At 39.9% G+C, this 21,876-nt stretch overlaps 1 protein-coding gene across 2 annotated transcripts in view; it reads right to left on the bottom strand.

Annotated features, from left to right (window-relative positions):
• Positions 1–21,158, bottom strand: part of shc1 (SHC (Src homology 2 domain containing) transforming protein 1) — a 44,279-nt gene extending 23,121 nt beyond the window's left edge. Inside the window, exons 1-2 of one of the 2 annotated variants that reach the window (XM_056267826.1) lie at positions 20,919–21,158; positions 7,160–7,201 (exon numbers count right to left, since the gene is read on the bottom strand). In XM_056267826.1, the coding sequence (XP_056123801.1) occupies positions 7,160–7,171 (12 nt within the window). In that variant the 5' untranslated portion in view covers positions 7,172–7,201; positions 20,919–21,158. The remainder of the gene's footprint in view (positions 1–7,159; positions 7,202–20,918) is intronic. The other variant, XM_056267827.1, reaches the window with a different exon arrangement.
• Positions 21,159–21,876: the final 718 nt, after the last annotated feature.

Genomic DNA, 21,876 nt, shown 5'->3' with positions numbered 1-21,876 from the left:
TTCTCCTCTTTCTCCCTCACTCGCTTTCTGTCTCAGTCCCCTCCCTGAAAGACAAAAACACGCTCTTTTCTCAAATCCGTTTTCTTGGGTTCTCTTCAAAATCACAAAGTCACGCCAGTTCCCTCGTTTAGAGTGAGTCTCGTCCAGCCTCACTTCTGTGGAACGTCGTGATGAATGGCACAGCGGTCTTCTTTTGTCCTCTCCTTCCCCCACAGTCTCTCATCCTCTCCTCTCTCCACCTCCGTCTGTGTGTGAGGAGCGATGCAGCCGACTGTCCTCTATTCTCCTCTCCTCCCTGTCTGGTCTATCGCTCTCACTCTCTCTCTCTCTCTCTCACTGATGCTAGCGCTGATTCCCTTTGCACTCCTGCCCCCTCCCTCCCTCCCTCCCTCTCTCTCCTTGGCAGCATCAGTCATCTATGCATTTATGAGAGTGTGCATGCATGCACAAGCAGCCGAGCACCTCTCTCTCTAATGCACACAATTATCATGGGGGCTGAGAGAGAGAGAGAGAGAGAGAGAGAGAGAGGGGCTGAGAGAGAGAGAGGGGCTGAGAGAGAGAGAGGGGCTGAGAGAGAGAGAGAGAGAGAGAGAGAGAGAGAGAGAGAGAGAGAGAGAGAGAGAGAGAGAGAGAGAGAGAGAGAGAGAGAGAGAGAGAGAGAGAATATTCACGGATGGAGGGAAAAAGTCTGCCCTCAACGGAGACTACCACTTTTCCCCATCTTCATGACACTTTAACAGGATTTATCCCCCAAAAATGTATCCCTCATTATTTACTCACCCTCATGTCTTTCCAAACGTGTATGACTATCTTTCTTCTGTGGAACACAAGAGAAGATATTCTGAAGAACTGTTTTTGTCCATATTCTGAAGAACTGTTTTTGTCCATACGTTTTTGTCCATACCTCCATAAGTCAATGGGGTCCAAAACAAAACAACATTGGGCCCCATTGGCTTTCATTGTGTGAAAAACAAAAACTGAAACATTTTCCAAAATTAATTTGAAATGACATGAGGATGAGCAAATGATGAAAGAATTTGCATGTTTGTGGGAACCAACCTCAACCACATCAATAAACCAATGCAAAAACAAAATGCAGGTCATATGGTACATCCTCAAGGTTATCTTAGTGTACTCGTTTACACGTTCAGATCAACCATGCAATAAGTGTCTAATCGATGTGTGCAAATAACTAGAGGGTTGATTTGTTATTCATTCAGTCGAGTGACCTGAATTCAGGGTTATGGGGAAGAGTCAGCTGAACTACAAATCCCAGAGTGCACTCTGTTTGTATTCTTGCTTTCTAAGGACACAGGGGACTGCAAATGCTGCAAAGGTGCATCGATTTATTTTTTTCTGCTGCTTCTTCCCTGTCACTTCTCTGTGCTGAAATGTCCGTCAGTAACGTCTGGAGGGAGGGAATATTCGAGCTTAAACACGGTTGCATCATGGTCCTTGGCTCCAGGGCATGGGCATGTCTGGCAAGCACACACACTCAGAGCAGACAGGCAGAGGGGGAGGGAGAGAGAGAAAGAGAAAGAGAGAGTATGCAAAACACAAATATAGGAAAGAGACACAGCTAGACAAATCACAAGAAAATAATTATTGCAGACAACAGGGTAATCAAACATGATCACATCAAAAGGACAACAGATTCAATTACACGCATTTAAATTTGAAGACAACAGACGGACAAACATGGCAGGGCTCAATAATAAGGAAGTGTTTCAAGCCAAGTAACAGAACTTTCACTTGCAATCTCGAGCCAATACATATTACGTTTATTGGTGATGTGCATGTTTTAAGCTTTCGAAACTGTTCTTGTGCTGATGTAAATAGGTCACCAAGGTAAAGTTATTTATAGATGCCTAACATAGATGAGGAATTGTCTAAATTGCAACAATTATTGGTGAAAGTTAGGGATGAACAATATATCGATCTTATGAGCCAATATTACAAATGATTTCTTTATAGGTATACCGTATCGGTCGATATTGGAATTAGTGTCTTTTTTTTTAAAGGGTTAGTTCACGCAAAAATGAAAAAAAGAAAACTCATCAGTCATCAATTATTCAACCTCATGTCGTTCCAAACCCATAAGACTTTCGTTCATCTTCGAAACACAAATTAAAATATTTTAAATGAAATCTGAAGGTGATGATACACAGGGCAACTTTTTGAGCAATGCTGCTGGGCAATGTTGCCGTCAACGGACAACCAGAAGAGTCACAGGGCCCATTGACCAATCTAAATTATCCAGATAGAAATTCATTGCCCATTTTCAATGGGAAAGTGCCCAAGCAACAATCGCTCTGCAAGATTGCCCAGCAACATTGCTCAAAATGTATTATCACCTTGAGAGCTTTCTGTCCCTCCGTTGACAGTCTGAGTCCAGTTTGTTGTACAGGTGAGGTGGCATTACCTGCTCTGGCTTTCAAGCCTGACGCACCTCCTCCGGTGCCAATTGGGACAGCTGCAGGGTCATCAGCTGGACACCGCCGTTCATAGATGTTTCGCCCCCACGACCAGTACATCTCCAGGCGGGGGGGCCGGTGGCATGCTGGGGACGTCTCCCCGCCACCCCCTGCAGCTGTCATTACTGGGGTGATGATCCCCACCCCATCTCTTTCCTCCTCAACCAAAGCCAGTAGCTCCCTTTCTCCGCTTCCTCTCCCAGCACCCCCGTGGCTTTCCTCAGCCTTGAGCCTGTTACGCCCACTCCACGTAGCAGCTGGACTGCTGCTTTGCCCACAAAGCCTCGACAGCCGATCTCCACCGGGTGTACAGTTGCTTTCCAGCCAGCGTCTTTGCACTCCGCTGCTAACTCGGCGTACTTCTGATGCTTCCTTTCGTGGGCTGCTGCCATATTCTCCTCCCAGGGGACGGTTAGCTCGATGAGGAGGGCTCGCTTCGCCACTGTTGACCACATGACTATATCTGGTCGGAGAGTGGTAGTCATGATCTCTCTTGGAAAGACCAGCTGTTTCCTAAGGTCTGCCAGCATCTGCCACTCTTTACCAGGTGCGAGCATGCTGATCTTCTTCTGGGCAGGCAATTGGTGTATACCGCCAGGCTTTACAAATCCTGTCAGGGCATGCTCTTCTGTTGCCGGTAACTGGTTTGCTGCAACCCTAACACCCTCCAGAATCTCGGCCAGTTTCGTCAGGATTGCATCATGGCGCCACCTGAAGCGTCCCTGGGTCAGTGCCACTCTGCATCCCGACAAAGTGTGTCGGAGACTTGCCTTGGCGCTCCCACACAGATGACAGCCCACTTCATCACCATACCACAGTGTGAGGTTCCTGGGGCATGGAAGGGTGTCGTAGGTCGCCCTTAACAGGAAACTGAGCCTGGATTGAGGTGTCCTCCAGATATCCGCCCAGGTAATACGCCTGTTGATGGTAGCATCCCATCTCGTCCAGGCTCCTTGTGTGCCCTGGGATATTGCCTTCAGATGGAAGCGCTCCTTCTCCAGTCTGGTGATTTCGTCCACCACCATTGTCTTCTGCTGTCTCTTGGTGGCTTTGGACCAGAATTGCTGCGCTTCTCCCCAGCCCAGCCCAGCACGACTGGTCTGGACCACCCCCATCACTTCTCGGTGTTGCAGACTGGAGATGGCACGCTCCACTTCTGCTTGCGCCTTCCATTTGCGGCCTGTGCGGATGGGGACATTCGCACTCCTTATGAGCGGGTCTGCTGAGTTCTTTAGATCCAGCACAAGGCGAGCCTTTTCCTGCTTATATCCTAAGCTGATGGATTTGAAGGGGAGCTCGAGCACGCTTCGACCGAAGAGACCTGCGTCTGAAAAGCATGGGGGCAAGCCTAGCCACTTGCGGATGTAGCTGTTGGCTAGGCTATCCATTCTGCTGACATGTGATGAAGCGATTTCGCAGACCTTGAGGGGCCACAGTATGCGTTGGTACAGGATGTGCTGATAGCACCACACTTTACGCTTCCCGGGCAGTTGACTTTGCTCGATCTTTGCCAGCCCTTCTGCGAGTTGATGTTTAGTTGTCTTTCCCATCTGCCTGTCTGACAAGTCTGCCATGTAAAGCCTCCCCAGGCTTCGCAGTGGTTTTTCGTCCAGCCGTGGAATGGGCTCCCCTCCTACGACGAAGCTGTCCTGGACTTGCACTGTGCCTTTCCTTATTGACAGGCTTCTTGATTTTTCCATGTAATTACCACATTGATCATTAAAAAAAGTTCATAAAGAAAACCATATGAATCAAACCGTTTAGTCCAAATTTTCTAAGAGTATCAAATGCTTTATATGATGAACAGATTTGAGGCTTTAGGCTTTTATTCATTTATAAACATTGATCAGCAGACATAAACAGAAGCTCAAATGAACTTGCTTGACGCGCGAGAAAAACCCTCATTGGTTCTTCCGGAAGCTCACACGTGCTGCGTAACAAGAATGAACCTCGTTGGTTCTTCCGGAAACTCAAACATGCTGCGTAACACAAGAATAAACCTCGTTGGTTCTCGCACGTTAAGCAAACATGCTTGAGCTTTCGTTTACTATAACAGATGTGTAAGTTCGTTGATGAATGTTTATATGTGAATAAAAGCATAAATTAAATCGGTTCATCATATAAAGCGATCGTGTCTCTTCAGAAAATGCATATGGATTCATTTTACAAATCTCTTGAATCTTTATGAACTTTTTGAAGTGTCAAAGTTGTAGTTTGCATTTGAGGAACAGAAATCTCTCATCAAAAATATATTATCTATTTGTGTTCCGAAGATGAAGGAAAATTTTATAGGTTTGGAACGACATGAGGGTGAGTAACTTTCATTTTTTGGTGAACTAACCCTTTAAAGGTAATTTATTTACCTTTGCCATCATTTAATAAATGAGTATTTAAAAACACTAATTTATTCAAAAAATGTAAAAAGAAATCTTTAGCAGATTTATAAATAAATATACATTTTTCATACTGTACATTTAAATGTTGTAAGGCCTAAATAAATAAAAAAATTACTGACTTTAATATTTAGTGTTTTATTTTTAGTTTACAACAGAATTTTAATATCAGTCATTTATCGATTATGAGCCAAAACATGATAATACAGCTTGTCAATATTGGCCAGAATTCCCAACGTGAAAATGTGATAACAGGAGTTGAAACATTACAAACAAATCATGTTTTGAACTATATGCAAAAAGCTACAAATCTCTATGTAAAACATTGTTTCCACATATTTTTTCCTGACACAAAAAAAGGTTTTTATATATATATAAAAACACTTGGGGTGAGGTAAGAAAAAAAAAAAAAAATCTTATTGTTGAGCCCTGTGAGAGCTGCAAATATTAAATGTGAGAGATAAACAAGAACCATACTAAAAAAAAAATTAATCATAATGCAAGCTTCTAAAAAAAAAAAAAAATCTAAATATCTCTCCCAAGAGGAACCCAGAGCAGGTAAGAAGAAATACAATAAATCCAAGCTTGAAGAACAAACTCCCGCTTTAATTTACAATTCTAGTGCCATGAAGATCTCTAACACATTCAGATATGAAAAAGCAAATTCATGCCTCAGAAAGAATAAGAAAGAAAGGAATAGGCGAGCACACGTGTGGGAAAGTGAAGACCCAGAAACCCATCCCATCACCTGGTGCATTTTGGGAGTGTATCCCTTGGCATAGAGGCTGATGATTCTCATTAATGACAACATGAAGGCGTTTTACCTCCTAGATACTAGGGCTGGGTATTGACACAAATTTCACAATTCGATTCGATTTCGATTCACAAGCTTGCAATTCGATTCGATTTCGATTACGATTCAATATAGATTATTTTGGATATCAGGTACAATACATGGCAAATTTTTTCAAGGAAAACAAATCTCTTAACTAATGCCGTAAACTATGGGAGTCCGTTGTAGCCTACTAGGCTTCATATAATGTCGAAGGTAAAAAAGAACTGATTTGTAGCTACAAACACTTAAATTACACTTTTATTTATTTTTATAATAAGAAAGTTATATGAAATATAAAAATTTTAATGGTGGCTGTCATAAAATCTTGCCAGATTTATTCAAACATGCATTAAATATTGAAGCATTAAAAATTCAAATGAATATGTAATTTGGTGCATACGGTATATTTAGCAAAATTCTCCTCTCTAGAGTTCATTTTTCTCACTGACTAAGTTTATGATCACATGGTTTTTCTTAGGTAAATGTGACGTTACATGACATTGTTTACAAGCTGTTTAACTGACGTCTTTCCACGGATGAAACACTGATTGAGCAATACCACGTTACATGATATGGATTTCGATGAGATCCAGAGCGATCTCACGCACGCCACAGCCACAAAACGCCATTTATGTTTTTGAATTTCGTAAGAAAAGGGACATAATTCGAAATTTGAAACTTTATTTCATAATAATAATCACAAAGCACAAAGATTATTGATGCGCGCTACAATGTTCCATTCATTCATCAAATGAAAACAGGATGACTAATCGATTCTTGAGATTTAAGAATCGATATCGGTTCGTAAAAATGAGAATCGATTAATATCGAGAAATCAATATTTTTTACCCAGCCCTACTAGATACCCACAGAACGGAAGGACAGGAAGTGAGCTAACACAGAGCAATGCAGAGCCAGGCATTATGGTAAATCTAATGACCTACATTTTCAACTCCCTGCAGAAACATTATGTTGTGTATAAAGCACAGTGCGCGTGCATGTGCGGAATGCAGTAAAAGATATTCATAGAAGGCACTAGATGTTCTCTTCTGACCTGGCTCACTGTACTAAAACTTTTAAACTAACTTTTGTTGCCATGTTACTGCAAAGAACAGACTCCTAGATTAAAATAACCAAAGCCTATTTTAACAATAATTGACTAAATGGTACACAGCAAAAGTGCAGCATTATTCAGCACGAGGCTTGTAACTAATTAACAACTAGTTAATCAAGGCACACCCAACAAATTAATGTAATTTCGCCTAAATGTTCAATGACAAAAATTCCTGTCGGTTGGGTCTCCGACTAAGTAATAGCATACGGCAAGGTTTATAAGTTAACCCACTGGCTTCAACACAAACTCAGAAGTGGCCGAAATGTGTCAGGTTTTTCGGTAATGTGTGACCAGCCTCCATGCCTCAGGATATGTACGTGCAGGTGTGTTTGGGAACGCTTACCACATACTCCATCGGAAAACACTCTTTTGTGTGCCACTTTTCCTAGAAAGTGCATGTAAACGTATATTAGCATGTTCACACGAAATCACATGACACATCAGCAAAGCCACCAATCACAGCAAGCCTTTGATTAGCCTGAGGGGCAAAATCATATAAAAGAAATATTGGCATTAAAACATTCAGTTGTGTCAGGTAAGCGTTTATGCATGATTCAATCGAGGATTATCTTATTATCTTTGTAGCACCTGGGAGAAAAACATCACATGGCAGTGAACCGAATTCATTTGAGCCAATTCCCAAGTGCATCTGGCTACAACTCATATTGTTTGATTGTGCACGCATGCATGTGCGTTCAAGCAGGGCTCGACATAAGCAATGGCCCGATGGCCCGGGGGCGATATTTTTTTTCACAGGATGGTAGGGGAAGACTCATGAATATTCATTAAGGGACCTCATCCCTGATTGGTCTTAACCCCAGTGACGGGTAGGTTTAGGGGCGGGGTTAGGGGTAAGTCATCAGACCCCCAGTGACGGGTAGGTTTAGGGGCGGGGTTAGGGGTAGGTCATCAGACCAATCAGGGATGAGTTCCCTAATGAATATTCATGAGTCTTCCCCTACCATCCTGTGAAAAAAAATATCGCGGCCCGGGGCCAGTAAAAGAGTATGTCGGGCTAGTTGATTGGCCAGTCACGACTGGCCATCAGCAAAACAAACAACAAACGTCATATACAGTGGCGCGAAGAGTGTCAATGTTACTTCAGGTTATTTATAACGTGTTAAAATGTCAAAGAACTATGAGGCTGATACGAGAAAGAGGACATTCCTAGTAGGGCTGGGCGGTAAATCGAGTTTGTAGGCTACAGTATATCGATTTTTTTAAACGATAATATGGAATGAGGCAATACCGTTTCGATACAGTAGTTTGATACGAGCACATCTGAAAAAATAGCGGAGTACGCAGTGTGAGCTCCTGCAGTGACAATTTGTCAGTACAATTTGTCCTAAACATGACACAAGCTTATACTGGTAAGATATAGTTAACAAGTTTAAAGTAGCTTGCCCTGTCAGATGCTTTGACAGATACTGTTGCTGAGAGATAAATACTTGCGCTGTTTAATGCGTTTGAGACGTGGTGCTTTCCTCAGTGCTTAACTTACATTTCACAGGTATATTCTCCATCTGTAAATGTTAGAAAGTCAAACAAATATGTCCATTTCACTGTCAGGAGAGGACGAGCTTCTGCAAGTGAATCTCCGCTAATATTCAAGCTCCCGTGAATGAGCGCCGGCGCGAGCACGCGCGCCAAACAGACGAGCATAATAGAAGAGTAGCACAATAATTCTGACTAAAAGATACATATTTCTAAAATATTTGTTGTTGGAGACAATAAATGTGCCATATGTGGAATTTTAAACCTACAAGTATGTTTTTATGAAAGTGAGCATTAGTAATCAAATACAGGCTAATATAATTAGTTTGTGCTCTTGTTTTTATTTTCATTTTTAGTTTAGCCTTTAGTCATTTTAAAAACAAAAGCATTATTTTTGCTTTTAGATTGTAATGTTACAATGTTAGAATGTAATATGATTTTAACAACCTTTTTGCACATTATATGTTGCATAGCCTACATTACATTCCCTATATTTGTTTCCATATCCTTCAATATCAATATTGTTTGGATATCATTGAGCAGGATGTGAAATAACATTTTTTTTGTTTAAATAAATACAGATTTTCTTTATCCAAATAGAAAAACGTAGAAAGTACCGAGATATATATCGTATATCGCCATTTAACCCAAAAATACCGAGATATGATTTTTTTGCCCATATCGCCCAGTCCTAATTCCTAGTGTCATGGAAAACACAGTATACCTGGGTGGAGAAAGGCGATGAGGGCATGTACTGTTTCGTTTGCCGGAAATTTCCAACAAAAGCCGACCAAAATGCATAACCGGCCTGCCGACGGGCTATCTAAAGTGTAATCAAATTCCCCCCTAAACTTCTGCCTAGCCCCCCTAAAAATGTGTGATTAAGTGTAAGCTACACAAATTTGTGTTCGCTTCAGTCTTGTTATAATCAGATTCAGCGCGTTCTTCATTTTTTCTTCATTGACAGTTTTTTAGGTCATAAATGTTAAACGAATGACAAAAATAATCAGGCAAACTAATATACTTTTGTCTAATTTCGCCATTTTGAAGTGAAAATAGGCCTATGTAATATTACTCATCACTCATGTAATGTAATAATTAGTTTACTGTCATTGTGAGGGGACAAGAAAAATTAATCCTTATGTATACAATAAATACAGTTTAATGGAAAAGTGCTTTTCCTTCTATTTCTTTCAGGGCCAGTAAAAATATAGAAGGGGCCAGTAAAACTCTGATCTACTGGCCCTGGGGGCCAGTGGGGATTTTTTTTTATGTTGAGCCCTGGTTCAAGATTAAAATATACCTCCCAAAAAAAGAGAAAAGCACATTAAAGAATGTCTGCGGTCATCCTCAGACAAACCATGGAATGAAAGGAATGACCAGGCAGGACGGGTAATGGGCATGTATGCTTGTGTCTCCAATACACAGCAGATTGAATCTGTGACAGTGTGCACATGTTCCAGCCTGCTGGGAGTTGGTCAGAGCAGGTAACATTCTTAAAGCAGCCACCCAGAATAGAACTGTTCCTGCGGTAAGTAACCAATAGCAACTCCTCTGGAACACTTTGTGTTACTTTGGTAACAATGCACTCTTTGCTTATCAATGATACTGCTCTGCAGAACGCACAAAACCATGGTAAGCTAATAATAATAATGATGATTTATAATTTGAGCTGTTGGGTTGGATTTCACAGAAAATGTCAGTTTGATGTCAATTGTTTTTGCATGCTTTTTTGTTAACTTTTTTTTATTTATTATTGTAGTCAGGGAGTCAAAAAAACAGTGGAAGACAGTTACAGATATTTGTGCAGTATTTTTTGCTTTTTCTTTTCTTTTAAAAGGGGGTGAGTTTTGACGTGATTGGTGATATTTGCACTAAAAAAAATCATGTCCTGTAAGCACATGTACACCGTCACGCCGCAACAAACCATCATATTTATTTGCGCAGAAGAGCTTAACCGAAGTCCAACTCAAGTAATCACCAAAACAATGTTCCTCCGCAAGAAACTTGTAGTTTACCGCCTCAAATCGCTATAGAGCCAAATCCAAAGAGCCAAATTTAGTGATGCTCACTTAAATTGACCCTTCGCTAAGCCACACCCGAAAACCGCCACTGGCCAATCTTGTCTTAGCAACCGTAACTAGGCGCTGGAGGTCTGGCATGCTTTCGAGCGAGGGAAACATGCCGAAGCGTTGTGCGTATGGATTGTGCAAATCTGATACCCGGTATCCTAAAAGTTTGGACGGGGGAGTGGAATTTTTTTCCTTCCCGAAAATCTAAAGGCCGAAGGGAGAAATGCCGGGCGTGGATCAAGCAGTGTGTGAGACCCCATTCACAACAACATGTCCACAGGATTAACAAAAACACCTATTGCTTGGAAGTTGGAAATAATGACGGTTCTTTGTTCATAATGCATATATTTTAACGTAAAATAAGACGATTAAAGACAAGATGGAGGCTCACTGACATACTTTAAAATATATTTCAGCATTTTGTTAATCGACAGCCTACTACCCCTGACTGTGTAACGTTAACTATAACCCAATCCGAACGCGGCTCTCCCAGTGTTATTCCACAAGATTTATTTCATGTTTGATTTATTATTATTAGATTATTTTCACATCACTTTCCCTGCTGTGCACGAACATAGCAGTTCCTCAATTTGTGTGTTTCCCATTTGAATGGTCAGCGTATGAGGCCTTGCGCTGGGACTATAGGCTTTAGCTTCAATTTTTATGAAATTATTTTCTAATCGGTTGCATATTATGTCGTGGATATATCCCTCGAATGCATACTGCAGTCCCTTTTGTCTTGCTCTCTCAGATATTTCACGTTCGCCAAAAATGACTAATTATCTCATTTGGGAATGTCTGACACCGGTGCATACACACTGTAATAGACGTGCCAGGCACGAAAGCTTGACAGGCGTAGCAACAGTAACTAGGGAGGGCGGGGCTTAGCGAAGGGTCAATTGCATCAATCAAAATAAACTGAGTGAAAAACACAAAAAATCTAATATAAAACATATTTCTAACTAACCAAAACTTAGCTATTTGAAAAGGACAAACTAAACCTAAAAATAAAACAGAAATTCTAAATTTAAAACTATAATAACCCTGCAGTGACAACAAGCAACTTGTTTTGCCAGTCCCACAAGTACACAGTTCTGCATCAGCCTGAGGTGGACTGTTGATATTAGGGGAAGGTGTTCGTGTTTGCATTTCTCTTTCTGGGAGTGGACAGAGGCCCAACATAGCCTCAGTTTTTTTCTTCCCATTCCATAATAACAGGGTTGACCGGAGGACTGAGCTGAAGTACACTGAGGCTCAATGTTTCAGACTTAGCAGCCCATACATGTCCTTGAAACCGCATGTCTTAGTCATAAAACATTAGGTAAAGGCCTGGAGATGCAAGTAATGCCACTTTCTGTCTGACTCACAGCCATATACATACAGACCGAACCGGAGTCCTCTGACCCAGGTGTGACCTCAGCGGGATCTAACGCAAATCATGACAGGAGAAAAATTATCAACTAAAAAAAACAGAAGATTTTCAAGTGAAACAGGAAACCAACATAAAAAGCCCGATTGAACTTTTACATGTGGTTTCATATTGGTCTTATGATATCTTTGATTCTCTCAGGCATGCATACAATATGAAAAGCCCATCTTTCTCACACTCACACACACACACAGGTGTCCTGTTCACTGTGAAATCAGCAAAAATGACATGTAATACAACTTTAACAACATACCAGAACTATTAGCAATCCCAGATAACACACATAGCCCTATGGTTCTCGCTGTCACACACTGACAAGATTACCAAGATAAATACTGTACATCTATCAATGCACAGCTATGTGACGGTCTACAAGTCTACAAGATTAAAGCCATTATGGCATGAATTGTGGGAATCTGTCAATGGCTTTCCTGAGTGGACATAGATTAACATTCACTCAGGCTTCTAGACTACAGAAGTGTGAGCTATCTATTTTAGGACTCTCTCCCTTCTTCTCTCTTTTCCAACTACTACTGCAGTCTGTCTTGCTTAAATACACAGTGCTGACGCTTCCTCAAACACCAACTTCCACTCTCTTTCAGCAGAAAATAGATCTAAAAAACTCACTGTTCTGTTTAGCCAATCTTAAAGAACTGCTCGACCACACAATACATCTTGTTCTTTTTCACTTTTCATTAAAGAAACCGCTGTGATCAAACAAACGGACAAAACAGTTTCCATAATATACTATGGAGCCCGTAAGTGACATTTGCAGAAAAAAAAAGTCTTTCACAAGAAACTTTTGTATGCGAACAGGAAAACTAGATGTATCAGAAATGGCAACATGTAAGCACGCAAAACTTCTCATTCATATGATTGATTCTACAAACTAACAGCTGGTTATCAGCCCGTTTATGTTATTGCCTAAATTCATCAGCTGTCCTCTATAATGTACACTACCCAATACCATGCAAAAGTTTGGGTCAGAAAGAAGTCTCTTAAGCTTACCAAGGCTGCATTTATTTGATCAAAAATAGAGAAAAACAGTAATGTTGTGAAATATTACAATTCAAAACAACTATTTTATACTTAATTTAATTTATTCCTGTGATGGCAAAGCTGAATTTTCAGCAGTATTACTCCAGTCTTCAGTGTCACATGATCCTTCAAAAATCATTTTTATATGCTGATTTACTGCTCAACAAACATTTCTTAGTTATTATTCATGTTGAAAACAGTTGTGCTGCTTAATATTTTTTATGTAAATCTGAATATTTTAGGATTCTTTGATTAATACAAAGCTCAAAAGAACAGCATTTATTTTAAAAAGAAATATTTTGTGTCCTTCCTGAAAAAAATAATATTTTTTTTTAACTTCTCATTAACTGATTTCATAAAGTAGGTCAAAAATCTCCAAAATTTTAACTCACGGTCATCCCCGGATCATTGTCAAAATCTCAATTGGGAAAAACATTTGCAAGCTCACATTACCAAATGCCTGAGCATCAGCGACACAAGTGCAGGATTTGAGAAACAGCTTGTGTGTCTCTCACAGTGGGTATGCCACGTGTGGGTTTACTCAGAGCGAAACCATTTGGACAAAAGGTTGTTGCATCCCAGCAGGGGGTGGTTGTGTTAAAAAAGTTCACAGGAACCACAAACAGCTCATCAGGACTGAGCAGGATATCGGTGATATCAGAGAAGATCCCACCACTGGAAGTAGTCAGGGGTCATTGTAACACTCCTCACACACCCAAACTTAGGGAATTTTAAAGGGATAGTTCAGGTGAAAATGAACATCGTCGTCATTTATTCACCCTGAGCTGGTATTATTTTCTTTCTTTCATAAAATATTTGAGCACTGTGTCAGACTGGAAGATTATCAGTGAATAACATCTTGAATATGAGTATGTTCCTCTCACAATGCAATTATAGGGCTTCAGAAGATATTATATTAACTTTTCAGTGTGACTAACTAGCCACAAAAAAGGGCTGGAATGACATTGGGGTGTGTAAATGATAACAAATTTGTAATTTCAGGGTAAAACATTTTTGAAATTAGGGATGCTAATGCTTAATCGACGATCGATCAATTGTCGATAATCATTTAATCGAAAGGTCGTCGTTAGAGTGCGTATAGTTTTTAGGTGCGTGCTAGGGCTGTGTTGAAAAAATCGATTCACCAATTCTGAATCGATTTTCATATGAATTTCTAAAGATCGATCCGTAACTCAGAGGATCGATTTAATAATAGGCTTACAATTTTCCCCGTGAACTTTAACTTGCCGCGATCGACTGGGAGATCCCTATGCGCATTGAAAGGCTTTCACTCAGCGCGCACATTGTTACGACAACGGGCTTTGAGTGAGTCATTAAACCGTTCATTCAACGAACACGTTCAAAAAAGCTGATTCATTAAAAGAGATGAAACAAGCACAAGGTGTTAATTATTTTTAACTTTGAGTTCCACTTTTCAAGGCTCAGCTGAGCAGCAATGCATCGCATGGGTAACGCTGAAGCTGATGCTTCACTTATTAGAGACCAATATGGCATTGATTCAATGCGTGACTCGCTGATTTTATTTCCCCGCGGCTTCCTCGCGCTGTGGAATCCTGACCAGCGCTGCTGCTGACGCGCATTTATGGTAAATACCCGTGACGTGAACGTTAAAAGGATGATACGACAAATATTTCGCTTTCCTTTGACACGGCAACCTTTTTCACGAATACATATGACTTCAAAGACAGACGCAGGTAATCGCACGCGCTCTGCCGATCTCTCTCATTGTCTGTGCGAAGCCTCTGTAGGCTAGCTACATCACCACGATAATAAACAGTCTTGTTTGTTATCATTATGAACTTGTTTAACATTCAATACACATGCATGAAGTTCAAAACAAGAAGGGTATAGCCTTATAAAAATACGTGAATATCGCGGTTGCTGCGGTTATTTGCAATCCTCTGCGGTTGACTTGTCAGTAGCGCGGTACTACAAGATTGCGGTAATCGCGACAGCCCTAACTGCTGCTGATATACCTCTGCGTCCTCTGTCGTCTACACCAGTGCAAGTTTGTGAAAGCAGTTGTATCAACACTCTGGAAGGGGGATTGTTCTTTACAACCATCAATACTCCATTAATTTGCAGTTAAATGTCTATAATAATAGTATCAATATGTTGCATAACTACAGTCCTGTAATTCAGGTAACAGCTGGAAAAAAAAATGCTTTTTTCGAAAACACTTATCTAAATCTCGAAGATCGGATCAGATCGGATCGGATCGAATCGAATAATGATAATCGATTCAAGATCTTGAGAATCCGAATCGATTCTTGAAATTTGAATGAAACCCAGCCCTAGTGCGTGCAACTCATGAGCAAACACGTGCAGCAGACACACATGGAAAAATGAACCATGTGCACCGTAGTCGCCTATTAAGGCGTCTGCTCTCTAATTGCTCTCGCGGTACTTTGATGTCAAATACCGATCGGTCTGCGCAGTGCCACTTCAAGTCGAACACACCTAATGTCTTCAAGCCATGCAATGGATTAGGTAGGCTAGCCATTCATTTCAAAATATAGTTAACCAAGGGTCCAAAAAAACCTACAAACAAGTGATTTTACTGAACATAAGAACTAAACGACGCCACAGTAAAAGTACATAGAATAAACAACAAGTAATAAGATCCTGGTTGATGTGCGATGATCTTCCAGCGCTGTTTCAGCTGTGCACTCCTATTCTAAGCTCATGGTAAATCAAGTCCTGTCAATCTGAGCAATCAAACAAATCCAAGCGCGCTCCAGCTGTAAAACAGGGTCTGATTGGTCTCTACCCACTATAGCCAACCACCATACCCGAGATCCAGTTTCCATTAGCTGAACTTTCAAATGATGTTGGAATACACTACGCATTGTCTTATGTTGTGGTTGGGTTCATTCGAGACGACCTGCTCTAAATAATGATATGCAATCTATGGTCAACTAATGTTTCGCGAAGTTACAAGAAAAAATGTGGCGCAAAATGAGTATACATGGCATCATGTGTATACTGTTTACATGTGTATTGGCGGCTATTTTTTATACAAATACTTGGTATAGTTTGGTATCTAACCGAAACAAATATGCTTGTTGTATTCTGCTAGTTGAGACCTTTCAACAATATGACAAGTTATGCACAATGATTTTACAGATCACATTTTCATGTAAAACATTTTTTAAGCTATGAAAATAGAGCACTCCTAATGACAGCAAATTTAAAAGCACTTGTTAAGTGATGGTATATTAACTGTAAAGCCAAGCTTCTAAGCTTTAAAATGACACCTATTTTCTGTTGGTTAAGTAATATGCAGTGGTTAAGAGGTTGGTTAATGATTATTCAATTAAAGGTATTGTAGGTAGGAATTTCTTTTTAAAACTTTTTGCCAAATTTGTTTAAACTTTCTATATATATCAATGCATAATTAAAATATAAGTACTCTGGAAAAGAGAGTATAAAAATCGAGTGTCTGTAGTCCTCTCAGGGCTGTAATAAACACAGCTACTTATCTCCATTCACTTCCACCCCCTCCATTCTGGGCTCCTTCCAAAACCACGCCCCCAAAACACATGAACGCGCGATGCCGACAGCTCACAGCTGGAGGACGCGCTTACCAGCGCCCAGCGGAGAGGAGCAGTGCATGTAGTGACATCATGTCAGACTCACATGTAATAAAATACCTAACTTTATCATTATGAATATAAACAACTAACATGGCTGTTAGTACTCACTATCAAGCTAGCATATCGATACTGGTAAAGTTTAAAATATATTGAGTTTGATTCGTTAACGAGCTAGTAACATAAAGCAAAGCTAAAAACAGGTTGCATTGATACACGTTTTCCCATTACAATCAGTTACACTGTGATAAAGGTGAATTTCGTGTAAGATTCATAACATATACGCCGTGTTTTGCATGTAATTGTGTCTCTTACTAGTCTCTTGCCCTCCTCGAGTCAAACGAGTGCGCGCATGTGGGCAGCGCATGTAGCAGCGGGGGTGTTGCCATGGTTGCGAGAGAGTGACAGTCGCCTAAGCCAATCCATTGTTTCGTCCCGGAAGGAAATAATGAGCTGTGTTTAGTGCAGATTAAACGGTCTAGAGTCACTCGATTTTTATACTCTTTTTATCAGAGTACTTACATTTTAATTATGCATTGATATATATAGAAAGTTTAAACAAATTTGGGAAAAAGTTTTTTAGACCAAAAACGACCTACCCTACCTTTAACTGATCATCACTTTAAACAATGATCGCTTATGGGAATTTATGAAAACTGACATCCCTACAAGGAATTTAGAGGCCTACCATGTAAGATGAGATTCAGTTGATCTTCACTTTCTGGAGTGAAATTTCACAGTTTGTGAATTTTAGCAAAAACCTGACAATATTGTCACTACCCCCACGACAAAACATGTCAAATAAGAGAGAGACAGGGTGTGAACTTGAGGAGACAAGCTGGTCTGTGAAGAGACAGGCTGACTAATGTGCCAGTCAGACATGAAGAGAGACAGACAGACTGGAAAGAACCTTTGGTCTATTTTACTACCTGCTTGTGGATCATAAAGAGCCAGATAACTCAGTTATAAACAAAGAACGTGGTTGTATCTGTATTGTGTCAGTAGATAAGTTGGGTAACATATTTGGGTCATAAATGGAATATTTTCATTAAAAATGTAATATCGAATCAAAAATGCTAGATGAAAACAACAAGAAATTTGAAACCAGTTAGTGAAATTTCTAAATGTATCCCAAAAAAACTAAAAAAAAACTTATATGCTTACTTGAGGTGAACGAATTCTGTCCACAAACTACAATAAAAAAACATTTACTGAATAAATTCCTAGATGTGATTGTGCATCAGAAAAGTATGTTACAAGGCGTGCTCCATATATCAGTGCTAACTTATTTAACAACCAAAAAAAAAGATCAGCTAAATGCCAATATTGATATTGGATTTTAATTGTGTATGCTAATTTCCATTTTTATATTTTTATTACCTTTGCCATCATCTAATGCTCAATTAAAGTTCATCTTAAAAAAAGACACTAAGAACACTGGTAAATGTAATATTTACCAGATTTCAAAATGAATATCAAATCAATACATCAATACAATATACTGAACATTATAGCCTAAATTTGTGTGTATAATTTAAAATTACAGAATTTTTAAACAACTGATTTAAGAATTTTGCCATAAATTAAGTTTACAACTTGGATGGAAACATAGCTAGTGTGTGTGTGTGTGTGTGTGTGTGTGTGTGTGTGTGTGTGTGTGTGTGTGTGTGTGTGTGTGTGTGTGTGTGTGTGTGTGTTGAAGGCAATAGAGAACATGGTAAGAATTGAACAGGAAGTGCACCCTCCCCACTTTTACGACAACCAATCAAGTGGTGAGAAAGAGAGAAAGATAAAGAAACAAAAGGCAATGCATGCTGCATGACATTTCAACTACACACCACATGTAGAGAATTATCGATGTCTATCGTCCATGTGGCGTCAGTACCTGACCATGTTGCTCTAAGTACAGCTGAACTACTCGCATTGTTGCAAACCAAACCAACATCCTGTTGACTCAAGAGTTGACCACCTACACACTGCCGCTGTAGTTCTTCTAGGTCTGGCCAAAGTTCTCACCAACCATCTGCACATTGTGCACAAAGGTATTTTCACAAAGAAACCTTCAGGATCACAACACTGAAGCCTTATGATAGGAGACGGAGGGCAGACTGGGACAGAGCCATTGCCTTCAGCAGTCACTGAAAGTGGTGAATACTGCGTTCAGATATGCCACAGATGAATCTGAAACCCATGGAAAAACCCATTTGACATCCTGCCCAGGGTAAAGGACTAGATCTGGGAACAACTGCACATGGGAATTTGCAGTCAACTTGACCAGACAAACTATAATTCTCTGTTGTCTAGCAAACAAATGCGTCATCTGGGCCATCGAAAACATAAACTACTCAGTGGGACATTGTGATAGCACAGGAACATGATATCCTGTCGCGTGCTCCTCAGAGAATAGATGGGAAGTTTGGGACAGTGCCTCAAAGTGGCGTATTTCTAAACTTGATATAAATTAGAGGAAGCCAGACAGTGGAAAACATCAATAACATCACAAAAACCAAACACGCATTGGGCCTTAGTTATGAAATACAATAACAAAACAGAATGAATTGTTCACATTCTTACATAAAATGTCCCATTTCATCTGGCCTGCTGCCCTGCTCTCACTTCATCAATGCAATTCACTGGCAAAACATCATTCAGTATGTATTATTTATTTCAGAAGCAAATTTCTAATGTGTTTGGCTCCATCTTTTGGAAGACTTTCCACAGAAGTTCACAAATTTAGTCTGGAGGAGGCCTCAAAAGGGACAACATAAGAATTTACTGTGTTTTGATAGATTGGCTCAGAGACACATCAATACTACTCAGAATGAAACAAAAATGACTCTTTTCTGAGCACAGGGTTTTTTCATCTGAGATTGAGCAGGTGTGTGTTGATATATCAGGCCATCTCAAAGAGTCAATTTAGCAGTAATAATATTCACTATCGGCCTGTTCATCCTGCTTCTAATCAGGTTAAATTGCGAGCCATCTAGTGCTTCCTTCACCAGTTAGTGTCATCTGTAGGCAACCTGATAACATATCTAGGCTACTTAGAAGACAAGAGAAAAAGAGAGAGTTACAAAGAAAGCCTGCCAGCTCATCATAAATCCTGTATGGCTCGACACCACCATCATTCATCCTGCTACAAATATCATGCTCTAAGAAGGGGAAAACAAAATTAACTGGTTCTGATTTTGAAGAAATTAACCTTCTGATTACTAAGTTCTTAAATTACAAGTTAATAAATAATCAGAACTTTAACTGTCCCACAGCTTTTCTCACTGAAGCCCAAAACAGTCCGTAAAAAGTAAAGGCTCAAAGAGCTCCTCCTAAGTTATGCACATGGACATGAAGCAAAATATAACTGAATGAGGCCAGCTGGCCTGTCGATACTGATGTAAGATGAAATAGAGGCCTTCAAAAAAAGACTCATCTCGAATACTATTCCATCAGTGAAAAAACCACTGACTCAGTTTCCTGAGACTGGCATCACAGGCATTGTTTCATAAATGACTGCACAATCTAGATCTCGTGTACAGTGTTCGGTCTAATGTCACAGTCAGACATCTGAATCTGATAGGAATAGGATCGTCCCTTGTGTTGGACTGAATCATTATTCAGTTGCTCCAAATGTCTGCGACAGCTGCTCATGCAGCAGATAAGAGCTCATGCTGGTGTAGGATTCGCAGCTGGTCAGATCAGTCCATGATAAACGGCCATAATGTTGAGGACAACTGCTTTTCACAACAAGAGATTATTTATATTAGTGTCTGTCACTGTAACAATACAACATAGCAGAGGTAGACGGATTATCAGTTTGATCAATATTTTAGATATTAACTTATATATATATATCTGGTCTAATGATGCCATTTGCTGGTTAATACATGGTTTAGCTTAAGTAAAATGAACCTTTACCTAACTTGCATTTATTCTTAAGAAATGTGTAGCATTTGTCTTAATTAGACAGTCCAAAACTTTGCATAAAGATTAGGTGTTAAAATAAAACATATAGCCTATTAATATTTTAGACTGAATACCAGAGTAAGCTAACTTCGAAGCCACAATAAAACATAATATCGGTGTATTTCTAAAACATAATATGCATAAAAGCCTAAATTAAGTACTTGATCGCATTTTGTTTCAAGTAAGGATACAACTTATAGCTAACGTTACTCGTAACGATTCTTGAAAGGCTCTCATGTGGTCTTACAGTAAGCACGCTGGGTAATAATGAGACAAAATTATCCTCAATGAAGGATACAGAACGGGCGATAAATAGAAAGACAGTTAAAACAAAAGTAGCGTCAAGTCTGACTCAAAACCTAAGACGCCGTAACAAGTTGAAACTGCTTGATTTCACGAGACACAAGCATTCGAGCTCGTTCCAGTACGGAGCAGTATGGATTCCTGTCCCGCATAAAACAGTCATGATTGTGGTAAACTTTTGCCTGAACTTACCCGCTCGCTTCCTCTCGGCCGCTCGATTCCGGTCCTGCGCTCCGAAACACTTTTCAGATCAACTCCTGAAAATATCACATTTGAGGAACAAAGTCAGTCCAGATAACGGGATAAGAACGGGTCTCGCCAGGCTCATTTACACGAATAATGTCATGAAACTTTTCTTTTCGGCTCTGCCTTCCTTTCCTCACCCAGTCTACCCCCCTTTTTCCACGGTCCAAAAAAAGTCGCACTTCCGCGATCTGATGGCTGCTGCTTGTATCATGTGGTTTGTCGTCCACGAGAGCGCCCGCACCTGGTTCTCTCAGCGCGCGCCCTTGACCTGTTTTCTACATTCAGAGACGGCGATTTACAGTCGAAGAAGAATTAAAATGTCCCTAAACAAGGATATGAACTCATTCATGGACTTTCCCGGGCGTTTATGGTCATTAACTCATTAATGACAAGGAAACTATAGCTGTAATTAAATTACGGAGGACATAAAACAAAATAGGCTACTACATAAAACATATAGGCTACTGTTCGCCGTTTACAAAACACGAAGCGAGTGTGACAACAGTTTAAATGTCTCTCTTATGTTTTATTAAAAAGAAAATAGTCTTCGATCTCATATCAATTTAATGTGCAATCCCGAGTATTTTTTAGTAGTCTATTAATGAGATTGTTTAACCAAAAATGATAGTTATATTATTCAGTCACGGATTTTCCAACCAATATGACTTTATATTTTCTGCGAAAGAAAAAGAAAAAAGTGTGATTAATAATGCCTCAAAATGCAGTGACAATAATGAATGGTGACTTGGGCGAGCTTCAAAAAGGATAAATCGCTGTATATAAAAAAGTAGCCCATAAAAGTGTCCAATAGGAATAGGATCATTCGCTATATGGAAAGTCATACCAGCATTTGAGTGAGTGCTGTGAAGGAGCATTGGTTTAATCTACTGAAGATGTGTGAACC

This window comes from Rhinichthys klamathensis, unplaced genomic scaffold (genome assembly GCF_029890125.1).
Source record: "Rhinichthys klamathensis goyatoka isolate OS25496 unplaced genomic scaffold, OSU_Roscu_1.1 h1tg000262l_1, whole genome shotgun sequence".
NCBI classification, from domain to species: domain Eukaryota; kingdom Metazoa; phylum Chordata; class Actinopteri; order Cypriniformes; family Leuciscidae; genus Rhinichthys; species Rhinichthys klamathensis.
Note: the sequence above shows the minus strand (reverse complement) of the source record. Positions and strands in the feature narration are given on the sequence as shown.